Source organism: Symphalangus syndactylus, chromosome 9 (genome assembly GCF_028878055.3).
Source record: "Symphalangus syndactylus isolate Jambi chromosome 9, NHGRI_mSymSyn1-v2.1_pri, whole genome shotgun sequence".
NCBI classification, from domain to species: Eukaryota; Metazoa; Chordata; class Mammalia; order Primates; family Hylobatidae; genus Symphalangus; species Symphalangus syndactylus.
The window spans coordinates 35,747,369-35,761,668 of NC_072431.2; the positions used below are offsets into that span (position 1 = coordinate 35,747,369).

General features: G+C 34.9%; 1 protein-coding gene across 4 annotated transcripts in view; it reads right to left on the minus strand.

The window, feature by feature from the left end:
• Positions 1-14,300, minus strand: part of CSRNP3 (cysteine and serine rich nuclear protein 3) — a 215,760-nt gene that overhangs the window by 78,566 nt on the left and 122,894 nt on the right. For all 4 annotated transcript variants that reach the window (XM_055291926.2, XM_055291925.2, XM_055291927.2 and 1 more), the window contains one exon: positions 13,578-13,748. In XM_055291926.2, the coding sequence (XP_055147901.1) occupies positions 13,578-13,725 (148 nt within the window). In that variant the 5' untranslated portion in view covers positions 13,726-13,748. The remainder of the gene's footprint in view (positions 1-13,577; positions 13,749-14,300) is intronic.

Genomic DNA, 14,300 nt, shown 5'->3' on the forward strand with positions numbered 1-14,300 from the left:
CTTCCATAGCGGCTGTGATTCATCCCTCTTGTCGTACACCTGGCTGCTTCTCGTAGTTACATGATCTGCCTGCATCTAAAGATATTAATATTTGCATCTCTCATCTCGATCTTTTCCAGGCTTCTCTCCCACTCTTCCAAAAGCATAACTGTCACATGTCTCTTTTGTCTGGAGACCTACTCCCTGTTTAGTTAGAATTTCTGAATAACTATTAATAAAATGTATGATGTCCCTCCTTGAAAATATCAATATCATCATCATCATAATTGTCATCATAGTTAACATTTTCTGGGTGCTTAGTAAATGTAAAGTAATATGTAAAGCATTTTGCCTGTATTCACTCATTTTAGCTCATAAGGCAGACAGTGTACTTTTTTTTTTTTTATCAGTATTTATAGATAAGAAAACCAAAGGTGGGGGATATTACATTAGTTGCCCCTTTTTTTTTTTGAGACAGAGTCTCACTCTGTCGCCCAGTCTGGAGTGCAGTGGTGCCATCTCGGCCCACTGCCAGCTCCACCTCCCGGGTTCATGCCATTCTCCTGCCTCAGCCTCCTGAGTAGCTGGGACTACAGCACCCGCCACCGTGCCTGGCTAATTTTTTGTATTTTTTTAGTAGAGACGGGGTTTCACCGTGTTAGCCAGGATGGTCTCGATCTCCTGACCTCGTGATCCTCCTGCCTCGGCCTCCCAAAGTGCTGGGATTACATGCGTGAGCCACTGCGCCCAGCCTCTAAGTAGAACATCTTTTGTGAGAATTTAGGTAATCTGACTCCAGACACTACATTTTTTTTTTTTTTTTTGAGACGGAGTCTTGCTCTGTCGCCCAGGCTGGAGTGCAGTGGCGCGATCTTGGCTCACTGCAAGCCCCGCCTCCCAGGTTCACGCCATTCTCCTGCCTTAGCCTCTTAAGTAGCTGGGACTACAGGCGCCCGCCACCACGCCCGGCTAATTTTTTTTTTTTTTTTTTTTTTTTTTGTATTTTTAGTAGAGACGGGGTTTCACTGTGTTAGCCAGGATAGTCTCGATCTCCTGACCTCGTGATCTGCCCGCCTCGGCCTCCCAAAGTGCTGGGATTACAGGCGTGAGCCACCGCACCTGGCCAGGCACTTTTTTAACTTTTTTTTTTTTTTTTTTTTAACTTTTTTTACATTTTTAACTACCAGGCTGCTATCTATATGGGGATTTTAATAGTCATCACAAATGAACCATCCCAAAGGGATCACATTAATGGTGGGAATTTCAGTCATATGGTAGAAGATATTTTAAGACAGGTAAAGCCTTTTAAAATATACTGTCTATATGCCTGCATATTCTGTTGACAAGTAGGGTTAAGCTCACCACAATTAGCACATACATGAGACAAATGTAGATATTAAGGTTTATAAATAACATTTTGTGATATCAGATGACTATCTGTTTTTAAAAATGTTCCAGATAAATCATTCCTTCCAGCTCTTAATTCTTTTGTTACTTTCTTTTAAAAATTCCTGTTAGAATATTCCTCTGTGTTCATGAACCATTCCAAAGTTAACATTTACTTATGCCAGTGAAAGGCAGCTTTGAAGATAGTTGTTAAAAATCATTAAGTACATAAATTTTTTTCATTGTCAGTGGAACAACATACACATACAACTCCCTTTTCCAACCATCATTTCCTATTTTTACTAAGCTCTAGTTTTTAAACTGTCTTTTCCACAGTTCTAATGTACGATACTTTGAGTGCATTATCTGTTTAATTAAGCCAGCCCCAAAACAAAATCCAATAAAATAATTCACGATTTTCATTTTGGTGGGATCTACAAGCTATAATAAAATATTCTATTAAACTTATATATATATAATATATATATGTGGGTAAATAGTAGTACACAAGCATAAACTTTGAAAACACAAAGATGTCATCAAATATAATACTATAAATAACTCAAGCAAAAGGGACTATTGGAGGCATACTATATTTGGAGGGAAGAGGGATTACTAGAATCTGATGCAAATTGTAATACTTTGAAGACCAATCTATTCTCACGTTTTGCGAAAGAAGAAACAGGTTAAATGATTTAACCAAAGTCAGAGTAAACTGTAACAGAACTAAACCTAAAGTGAGAATATTCTGGCTCCTTGGCTGTGGCTTTTTCAGTTACAACAAATGGAATGAGTTTGCAGTGAAGTCCATTCTCATAAGTTCAACTGATGCACTAGGGAAAGAAACATCAGAGCAAACCTACATATTTTTCTTTCACAGTGGTTCCCAAACACAAGACAACTACTTTACCGATGATCAACTAAAGAAATAATATTCTGTTTTAATACCTCAGGGGAAAAATGTTATGTGGAACATATAACTGTATATACAGTGTGACAGTGACAGTGTATTTATAGCACAGAAGCAATTTCCATGGGTGATTTTTCTAAATGTCACTGTGGGAACTGGAGCTGAACACCTGGGGAAGATATGGGTCCCTACTTTTAAGACTTGGTAATAAATATGTATGAAAGGATCTCAAGAAAATATGTGACAGTGTCACTTGGTTATCACTGTGAACAAGATGAATGCTCTGAATGGATTTGTTAAAATTTAGTTCTAATTGATGGCCAAGTTTGGCCTGGAAGTTTCTAATATGGTGCTACAAGGTTCTTCTGCCCTTTCCTAATAGGAATACAAAATAAGACAGATACACAAAAGAAAACCAGTATACTATAAAATAGTTGCAAATTGTGATATGTCCTATGAAGGAAAAAAAGGGGGGAGTTACTGAAAGAGAAAATAATGGCGCGAAGGGGTGGTCAGGTAATCTATGGACTTTCATCCCAATTGAAAGGTGTATATATATAAAACATATTTAAAAACTATAAACTATTTCAAGCTTCTAGAAAATAACACGTGCTTAATACTCATATTTATGGATGCTAATATTTTTCTATATTTATCTCAGATTGGTTTTCTTAATATATTAAAAAAAGTTAAGAGAGTGTAGCTAAGGCACTCCCATCCATTCTACTCTTCATCCCTAGAGGTTCTAAGCCTCACATTTTTGTGTATTATCCCTTCCTATGTTATATTTTTACTTCCATAAAAAATGGTGCTGCTCTCTGTGTATGTTTTATTTACGTAAATACTATCAAACTGTAGAGTTTTGCAACTTGTATATTTCACTTAACTGCATATACATGTACATCTGGCTATTCAATTCAACTTATTTTCCAATTTATCATAATATGAACCAACTGCACCTTATGCAATCCTATTCAAATGGACAATTATTCCGTGTTTTCACTTTTCACTACTGGGTTTCCTTAGTAATTTAATCACCTGATACTCATGCAAGTGTTAGGAGAGTTCCTCCTTCAGCACATGCTTGTCAATACATGGTATTTCCAAACCCTTAAAATTTTGCTAATCTGATGATATGACATATGCGAAATGATGTCTTCTTTCAATTTTAATTTCCCTGGTTCCTAATAGAGTTACACAGCTGTTCATAATTGTGTTAGCCTTTTTCCTGTGTATTATCTGCTCAGGTTCTGTGTCTATTTTTTTTTTTTTTTTGCTGCGTTAGCTCTTCCTTATTTTTGCAGTTCTTTTATATTCAAATACTGATTCCTTGTCAGTTAATGATTTACAAATATCTCCTTTTAGTCTGTAGCTTGTCTTTTCACTTTCTTGGTGGGATATTTGGTTATATATTCAGTTTTATTTTAATGTACCCAAATATATAATAATTTTTACAGTTCATGCTACAGTATGTTACTCTGACATACATATATTTTCCTATATTTTTTCTGTATATTTTATAATTTTTAAAAAATATTTAGATTTTTAGTTCATTGGGAATTTATTTTCATATATAGCATGAGGTAGGGATCTAATTTTATCTTTTTTGTTAAAAAGCCATTTACTGGAACAGACTCTTACTTCTCAACTCATTTGTAATGTCTCCTCTGTCACATACCATGTTGCCATTTAAATGTGGTTCTGATTCTATGCTCCCTATTTGTTCCGTGCGCAGACTCTTGAGCTAATTCCATGGGTTTTAAACTATTTCAGCTTTTCAAGTATTGAGATCTGTTAGGCTAAGCATACTCCTCACCTCTTCCTTATTCTTTTTCAGAAGAATAATTTTGAATGTACTTGGCCATATAATATATACTATAATATACTTGGCCATATTCCCTGGCTCTTTCAGAAAATTTTAGGATAAGTTGGACCTATAAATTTTTTAAATTTTTATTTATTTAGAAACATATTCTCATTGTCATCCAGGCTGTAGTACAGTGGCAAACATATGCATCTATATTCTTAAAATGTATTGTGGAAAACTTTAATTATATATGAATGTAAACAGTAGAATAGTAAGCCCCAAGCTTCAATATTTTTTCAGTCTCATTTCATCTATCTCTCTATTTTTCCGGGTTATTTGAAAGCAGCTTCAATATATCTATCATTTTTTTTTCTGTCAAAACTTTCATGTATTTCTCTAAGAGATGAGGACTTTGGGCCTACATACTTTAGATGGAGGTGACCAGGGATGGCTACACTAAAGAAATGGTATTTAAGCTGAAACCTGAAATATGAGAAGTCAGTCATGGGAACATTGTTCCGAGCAGAATTTTAGGGTAAGGAAATTTGTCATGTTCAAAGAACTGAGTAAAGATCAATGTGGCTGGAGTTTGGAGATGGAGAGAAGGCAGAAGAGTGAAGGCTCAAGCATAGAAAGGGAGTACAGGATTCTGGAAGCCACAGTAATGAGTTCAATTGAAAGTGATTGATGAATTGAAAATGATTGAAAGATGCCAGCATAGAGAAGAGGCTGAGGCTTGAACAAGAGAGGAAGCAGAGAGGGCATCTGGAAGGCTCTTTCCTGCAGCAGTCCAGGAGAAAGAGGATGGTGATATGGTACAAAACAAATGGAGATAAGTAGACAGATTTCAGATATATTTATATAAGACATGACTGTGGAAGAAAAAGCAAATATATAAGACGACAGAAATAATTTTTAAAAATCTCAGTAGGCTGAAATAAAGAGCTAAATCAAATGTTACTATTTTTAAGGCTAAATGTGAGGTCCTGATCCTGAATTTAAAACAAATCAAACAAGAACTAAATGAACTGTATTTATATGATGTTAGTGATCTGACTTAGTAATGCCCTTTTTTCCTAGCCGATTCAAAGGATGGTGAAGGTGAAAACAACTCAGACTCCCTCAAGTGTGTTATACAGCTCCTGCATAAGTAGCTGCACAGCATCCAATTAAACAGTGATGTTTCTGCCTGGTAAAGCTATATATAAGCAAATGAAACCAGAAAGGTACATGTTAAGAATGCATAATTATAGTGAGAACCTATTTAAAACACAGTTCATCATTACATGTATTCAGATATGATAAGTAATAAATCAAGATCCTGATATATCACAATGACACTCATCAAAATTATAAATTATAGTTAGCTTGTAAATTGGTATATATTTCCACTAATGTTTGTGCATTATGGAGTCTTCTAATGAATGCATCTCTTTTTTTTTTTTACTTTATAAGGCTTAGTTGTACTAAAGAAGACAAGTCTTTACAAAGCTAAATGTTATTAAGCATTTAACAGTAATTGAACCAGCACCAGGTAGCAAGAAGTATACACAGTTAAGTTCTATAAATCCCCAGAAAAGATAAGATGTGTGCATAAATAACTCCAATGTGAAACAGAATACAGTAAGTGTTAGAGAAATGCTAAAATACTGTTAGATTGTGAGTTTCTGCAGAAACTGGATCATGTCTTGGTTACTTTTATATTTCCACCTCCTAATACTAGTGCAGTGAATGATAAGTTTCAAATACCTAATAAATGTCCATTCATTCATCCATTGATATAAATACTTATCATGTACTGATCAGATGATAAGCATACATTCCTGCTTTTAATAAGCTTACATTAATTCCTTCAAAACACATTTTGAGAGCCCTGCCTATTAGGGTAAAGACATGTGGGTAATAACAAATATGAACGAAGGGTGCAAGACGACGAGAAAGCAAGCTCTGCTGTACATGAAATAGGAGGTGAGGGAAAAGTGATTGGAGGAGACATGAATATTGTGTGCCTTGAGATGGCCAGAAAACCTACTTGGTGGGCTGCTTGTGTGGCATTAACAAGTAGCTGAATTTGAAAACACAGTTTTGTCATTTTCTCCAAAACTTTTAAAAAAGTTTTCAAGTGTTTTGAATAAAAAATGGATATGGAGTGAAGAACATGGCAAGAAAGTGGTAAAGAGTCCTGGCCTTTAAATAAAATAAAATACTGAAATAATGGAGCAATTGGTGTGGCATGGAAACATATATAAAGCCAAGCGGTGAGTGCTACACTGCGGAAAACAAGAGATGAGGTTAAAAAAAAAGTGGATGAGGAGAGGAAGGAAGTGGAAGGAAAAGAGGTTATGATCTGGATTTGTAATACTGGAATTGGGTATTTCAGAAGGAGAATTGGTCTGGTTTGCAAAAGTCTTGTGGGTGAGGTTGCAGACATTAGGTGCTAAATGGAGTGGTGGTAAAAGACATGAATGGAATTGAAGTAAGGAATCCAGGTCAGAGTGCTCAAGGAAACACGAGGCTGATCAGTTCTATAAGCCATCACACAGTTACTGACATCACTCAGTTTGGTGGAAAATACTAGGATGGAAAGAAGAAGGAAAACCATTGCCAAAGTTTGTGAATGTTGGTGAAACGTCAGGAGATTCTGAGGAGACGGCAAAGAGGATGTGTCAAATGAGAGACTTGGTGAAGTTTTCATGAAGAAAGAAATATTTGATGAACCTTGTAGCAGGTATAGAACTTAAATAGTCAGAATTGGGAGGAAAAAAAGATATTTCAGTTTAAAGGATGGTCTCAGTAAGACCAGAAGAAGTAGCAGTGGTTAACTATTTCTGATTTATAATTACTGGAGTCCACAATCTTGCAGACAGATGATCTGATAACAATTCTATTGTATCAGTCAACAGGCCTTATTGCATATCCAAGTGACTATTTTCCAGAGGACTACTAGCTCATAAATATCTTCCTCCACTCATAATTTACTTAACTCCTTTATCTCCAACAATAAACACCTAATGATTCAACTGGCCCATGTCTGAACATGACCTATTTATGATCTGCATGTTTCTACATGTGATCTGCAGCTGGTCCCAGATCGTGTCCCCCAAGCCAAAGCTAATTGGTTGTTTTCCAGGCATAAGTGGGTGTGAAGAGTATGGGAACCTCTTAATTTAATAGTAGATTTTCAGAGGCACCTTTACCTATGCTGCTTCCTTTCCTGCTTGGCCTTGACTCTAACTTATGATGCCTATTTTGGATCCTGTTTCTTAGAAGCATATTATTACAGACTAGAAAGGATCTTTTGAGCGTCACGATGTCCTACCTCCTGCTTAAGCAAAGACTTCTTCTAAAACTTATGTTCAGCTTGGCCTGAACACTCCTCCATTGTTTACAAAAGCATTGAGTCGGGGTAGATTGTGACATATGTCTTTGCTAAAGTTAGTTCTCAAACTAATACTACAATGCTGGGTAGACATAATTTATCAATATACCGCCAAGTTGTATTTACTGTTTGGAATATATCACTTTGACAGGTTTGAAAGGTCCTAGCTCAAAGCCTATAACATAAGATACCGTGTTTGTTGAAATTAAATCTAAATCTTCAATGCATTTTAACTGCTTAGTAAAGAGAACAGGCATGTTCCAGTCATACTTCTCATAAAGTTTAATGTCAAATCTGTTTTCTATTGATTCTTTATGTCTAATCCCATTATGAAATGTGGAGCCAGTAGTAGGGAAATCACACTGGGGAAAGACTGACTTTGGGTGCACATGATGGCATATTTTTGCCTTGTGTATTCAGAGAGAAAAGGGAGGGAGGGAAGGAGAGAGGGAGGGAGACAAGGAAGGAAGGAAGGAAGGAAGGAAGGAAGGAAGGAAGGAAGGAAGGAAGGAAGGAAGGAAACAGATTGTATCTTAGCTCTTGGGTAAAGTATAAGTACATGTATGAATGTTAATTTCTACTTTTATAAAAGGGCATGATAATTGGCTCCTAATCACACAACACTTTTTGGCTATTAAATGAACTCAAGAATGTGAAAGTGTTTCATAAATTTAAAAAATCTTAATTCTATTATAGAATATCCACTGCTTGCATTCATGTGCAATTTAGAATGTGTATCCTGTTACTTCTTAATATTTTCACTTCTTAGATACTATACATTTATTTGTAGAAACACTCTGTTTCAAGAGACATAATGTGTTCCTTTTGAGACTATGGCTCAGCACATAGCTTCTCATTACTTATGTGAAGTGCCAGGAACCTTGAGAGGGCAGAAAAAAAATCATTCCTGTCTAGTTTCTCTGTATCTCTCCTCTTGACAGTGCTCAAGTACAGGCTGATTGGCTATAGAGCCATAGGGATTTGATGAAACAAAGCGTTTCACAGCAATACAGACTGCTGTTTCTATCTCAAGGGAAGTACAAGATATGACCTTGGTTGATGACTGGTAAGTATGCTTGTTGCCTAGCAAAATTCAGAAGTCCAAGGAAAAAGCCATAATGACCTTATTGATTTATATTTTGAAGCTTTTATTACCATAATGTGGTGTGCTACAAATTGGATATTTTAACAGAAAGCTTACAATAGCATGGAATTTTCTACTACCATAGCTGTTGACACACACCAAACAATCTTATCAATTTCTGTATTTGTAATGACAACAAAATGTTACGTTACACAATATGTTAGTGCTTATAAAACACTGGGTACATGAGATATTTTAAATTTGAAAGATTAGCCAATGATGAGTGAGATTTAAATAAGGGCAACCACATTTTAAAGAATCCCAATGTGAAATTAAATTATTTGTTAATGCTACACAAATTTGATAATCTTCAAAAATCCTTCTTTACTATAAGACAAGTAATCATTTTAAGTAAAAAAATTTAAAGAAATAGGATTTATCAATAATAATATTTCTGAAAGTTTATAACCATTGATTCACATCCAACAAAACCATTGCAGAGAAGCCCATACCTTAATCTAGACAGCATAATAAATAAAAAATGTCCTAAAAATTTGTATATCAATTTTTGGACTAGCAAATAATCTGAAATACATTTCTAGAAACAAGAAACTCTTTTAGCTACTCCTTTTACACTGGCAAAAATGCTTAGATCACAGGATGGGCACGGTGGCTCTCGCCTGTAATCCTGACACTTTGGGAGGCGGAGGCAGGGGGATTGTCAGAGCCCAGTAGTTTGAGACTAGTCTGGGCAACATGATGAAACCCCATCTCTACAAAAAAATACAAGAATTGGCCTGGTGCAGTGGTGTGCACCTGTGGTCCCAGCTACCTGGGTGACAGTGAGACCCTGTCTCAAAACAAACAAACAAACAATAAAACCTCGGATCTTTTCTTTACTCTTTCTTTCGTCTTTCTGTTTCTTTTCTTTTCTTTCTTTCTTTCTTTCTTTCTTTCTTTCTTTCTTTCTTTCTTTCTTTCTTCTTTCTTTCTTTCTTTCTTTTTCTTTCTTTCTTTTTGTTTTTTGTTTTTGTTTTGTTTTGTTTTGTTTTGTTTTTGTTTTGTTTTGAGACAGGGTCTTGCTCTGTCACCCAGGCTTGAGTGCAGTGGTGCAATCAACCTCCTGGGCTCAAGTGATGCTCCCAAGTAGCTGGGACCACAGGCATGCACCACCATACTTGACTATTTTTCTTTTTAATTTTTTTAGAGATGGGGATTTGAGACCCATGCTGGTCTCAAATGCCTGGGCTCAAGCAATCCTCCTGCCTCACCCTCCCAAAGTGCTGGGATTATAGTCATGAGTCACTGTGCTCAACCTCTCAGATCTTTTCTACAACAAATATTCCAAGTAGAAATTTTGTCTTTTGATTCTTTACTATTTTTTCTCACTTTATGTCTCTGTTCATAATGTGAATATAGTGAAAAAAGCACTATTAAGTGAAAAGGGCACTTTTTATCAAATCGTTTATTTTTAAAAAGCAAGAAAAATATCTGCCAGATTATATTTAATACAAAGCTAAAACAGCATGTTAGTAAACTAACCATTGCCACTACCACTGATATTAAATGATGTGCTGAAACATTTTAGTGATTTCTTAGATATCGTAAAATAAGTCTACTTTCTTCAGTGAAAAAAATAATCTCGGCTGAACATAACTTATAACAAAGTCTATATTTGCTGACTAATATATACCTTAGCTCACCATGCCATTTCAATCTGCTGTTTTGCAAACATAAACACAATGTGAACTACAGTTATAATTTTTAGCAGTTTAAGTTGGACACTTTGTTGTGAGAATACATATAAAATTAACAGAAATAAAAATTAATAAATATAAAAATTCATCCATCATTTTAATTCCTCAACAAATCAAATTGTTTCCAATTTTTAGGACACCTTACCATTCTTTACCTTTGTGCATGCACAGACTTAGATTTTGCCTGACGGTATAGATAAAATATTGTCTTCTGCTTTTCTTACTTATCATTATTTCACAAACATTCTACATATTGCCAAAAGGTCTTCATAACTATCATGAAAATAAATTAATTGAATGAGTTACCATAACTTAATGGATCATTTCCTCACTCATAGGTTACCTTTCTCTCTCCGCTCCCCAACCCCTCTTTTTTGGGACTACCATCAACCACAAATATTTTCATTTATATAGTTTTCACCTTGTTTTTAATGTTTCTCTCTTCAGATACATTCTCTAAAGTAGAGACTTATGAATGCTTTTATGGCTCTTGTATTTCCGAAGTGCTTTCTAAATATTACTGCCATTAATAGCAACGTGTGTGTCTACAATTTGTACTGCAACCTTCACCAGCACTTAGGTATTAGTATTTTTTATTGGAGAAATGCGTACCGATTTCAAGGGATGAAATCTCTGTGATTTCATACTAATGAAATCTCATTAGCATTTTTTAATCTGCCTCTTTGTTACTATTGTTGTTAAATGCTTTAAAACATTTGTTAATTATATGTCCTACTATGTGGATTTTCTTTGGAGATGTGTGTCTTCATGTTTATCTCAAGAAATTACATGTACTTTTGCTATACTCTATCCAGAAAATAATGTAAATATTGTTTCCAATATAAACTGTTTTACTTTGGGCTTTTTTTTTAACAGCAGATAAGTTTAATACTTTTACATCATTAAATATATTAAGTATTTTTCAATGTGATTATTTCTTCTTCTCATATCAAAGTTCATATAGTGATTCTACTAAACATCTGGCAAAATGTAACTTTCCTCATTATTAAAAAAAAAATCCATGTAATCTATCAGGTATTTTGGCATATGTTGTGAGATGTGAATCTAAATCACTTCTTTTTCAAATTTCCTAATACCACAACCATTTCTTAAATAGTCTTTCCCTTTCTCATTGTCTTATAATGTTCTTTTCTTATATATAAAATTTTTATACATAACATGTTCGGATTTTCTATGCGTTCCTAGATAGGGCACATTAGAAATGCCTGGGCGCCCTAGAAATGCCAGTTGAAGATTTTGTTTTGGTTTTACTCTTATATTTAGAAATTAATGTTGAAACCATTAATGTCCAGACCTTTATATCCAGAAACATAATCTGCCTCTTCACTAATTAAATCTTCCTTTATAACTCACGAGAAATAACATTTTAAAGATATGTCCAATGTTATATAATTAAGGGGCAGAATAAGACCATGCAAAAGGTAGAGGCTATGTGGTAGGTAGCCTAGATGTATATATATCTAGGCTCAACTCCTGTGTGATCTTGCCAGATGCTTAGCCTCTCTGAGCCTCAGTTGTTTCCTTTGTAAATTGGAGGTAGTACTACTTACTTTCAGAATTGCTGTAAGGAGTATGGATAATGTATATAAAGCTATTGGAGCACAGCCTGTATCCAATAAATGTTAGCTATGACCATAATTTTTAATTTAACATGTGCTTAGTACTTGACATTTTACAACTTTTTTTCATGTATATTAACTCACTTGTCTGTTTGATCTTTGCAGTACCCTGTGAGATAATGTTATTATCACTACTAGTATTAAGACCCAAAACATAAATAAACCTCTTCTTTTGAGTCAAAAGCACAAGCTCATTTCATACCATCATGATATGTGTAAATGTATTTGTAGACCACCTACATCACACAATAACTTTGTCCCTGAATATTTTATAAATTTTTCTGCTATAATAATTGTAATCATCTTTTCATCATATTGTCTAATTAGTTGTGCTTGCTTAATGGAATGCTATTGATTTTACTATATTTATTTCATGTTCAACAGCTATTGTGTTCCTTATTACCTCTTAAAAATATGTTTAAATCCTTTAGTTGTTTGAGTTGCTACATTGCCAAAGTCAATTCTTTGTTACAGAATCATATATTAATAACATTAACTAATTAGAAAGTAAAAAACCAAGACCAGTTATCTGTCATGATATTAAGACATATTAAAATCTTCTTGTTTAAGAAACATAAATTTTAAAAAGATTATTTAACTATTGCTAGTCAGTTTCCTTTAGACTATAGATTACATTACCTTAAGAATTTTTCATATCAGTCCTTCAAACCTCCCTTTATCTTGTCTGACAGAAGGGCTGACATTTCAATGTGGCAAAAAAAAAAAAAAAAAAAAATCAAAAAGAAAGCATAGGCTGGATGTGGTGGCTCATGCCCATAATCCCAGCACTTTGGGAGGCTGAGGTGGTGGATCACCTGAGGTCAGGAGTTTGAGATCAGCCTGACCAATATGGTGAAACGCCGTCTATACTAAAAATACAAAAAATACAAAAAATAAAATAAAACAATATAATTAGCCGGGTGTGGTGCCATGCACCTGCAGTCCCAGCTACTCTGGTGGCTGAGACAGGAGAATCACTTGAACTTGGGAGGAGGGGGTTGCAATGAGCCAAGTTCATGCCACTGCACTCCAGCCTGGGCGACAGAGTGAGACTCTATCTCAAAAAAAAAAAAAACCTTAAAAATACAATAAATAAAGCATAGATTTGTTTTTCTTGTTGGGCTTTAAATACTGGAGAAGAGAGACTAGAGCAATTACTAGGAAAGAGCGATTAGACTGTACACACTTGCACATTTGGGAGAGACTTGCTGCCTTCACATTTCTTCTTAATCCCTGGCTGCCTAAACTCCTTCTCATCATAATCTAGACTCTCCATTCCTTCATAATGCCTTTTAAAATGTTTTCTCCCGGAACATCATTTCAATTATGAAAGGATACTTTTTTGAAACTGGATTTATTCTTTGTCTTCCCTCATCTATTCCCATTGTACCAGGTGTTTACTTGGAAAAGTATTAATAATGTAATGTGATCTTTAAATTACATTAGTTAATTAACACAACCAAATAATCCACTGCAAAAAAGTATTCTAAATAAAAGAATCTACTGAGTCACCTGAAAAATATTTCATTTTTGGGTAAATGTTCTTTGCTAGCATTAAAGGTAAAAATAAAAATGACACAACTAGTTTTGCTGTAGAACCAGACAATTGACTTCAGTTCTGATTTCAGTACTCACGGGTAAAATGACTAGAAGTGGATGGATTGACACTGTCCCCACTGTCAGCACTTTCACTGCTGGAAACTTCATCATCTGATTCCCTCACAGAGGAGCAGGGTGAGGAGCCGTCAACTTCTTCAAACTTCCTCTTTAAAATTCCACTCATAGCTGCAGCGCTGTCACATGTACCTGTAACAGGAACGAGAGCAACAGAGCATTGAAATATTTGACCGCTGAACGTGTAGCCAAGGTCTCCAGAGTCATTTTTATGTGGCTTTTTATACATGAGCTGAGCTGTAGTTTTCCCTTGAAAGGATCTTTAGCAGATTTTTTTTTCTATTTTCAAATTAACGAAAATAAGATTAAATTAAATATGAGTATTTAACCACTTGATTACCAAAAGGTTTTATATTTTGAGACATAGTTCATTTTAATGTAATATCATTATTCCTTTTTATTGGCAAATTGAGAAAATCCACCTGAGTCCAAGACAATCTGTAAAGAAAAATAATGCCAATGTCTCCTGAAGTCCTTGATTACAACATTATATGAAATTCAGCTGGAACACAAAAAAGTATGCACAACCTTTGTACTCAAGTTCTAAAATTCAAGAAACCTAATTAGCTGAGCACAATGAGGCATATAAAAACAGTTCTAAATTTTAGGTAGTTTCCATTTCAGTATTGCAATGGGTGACATGTGTCCCCATGCTACCTGCTTGCTGAAGCCCTTGCCACTTTT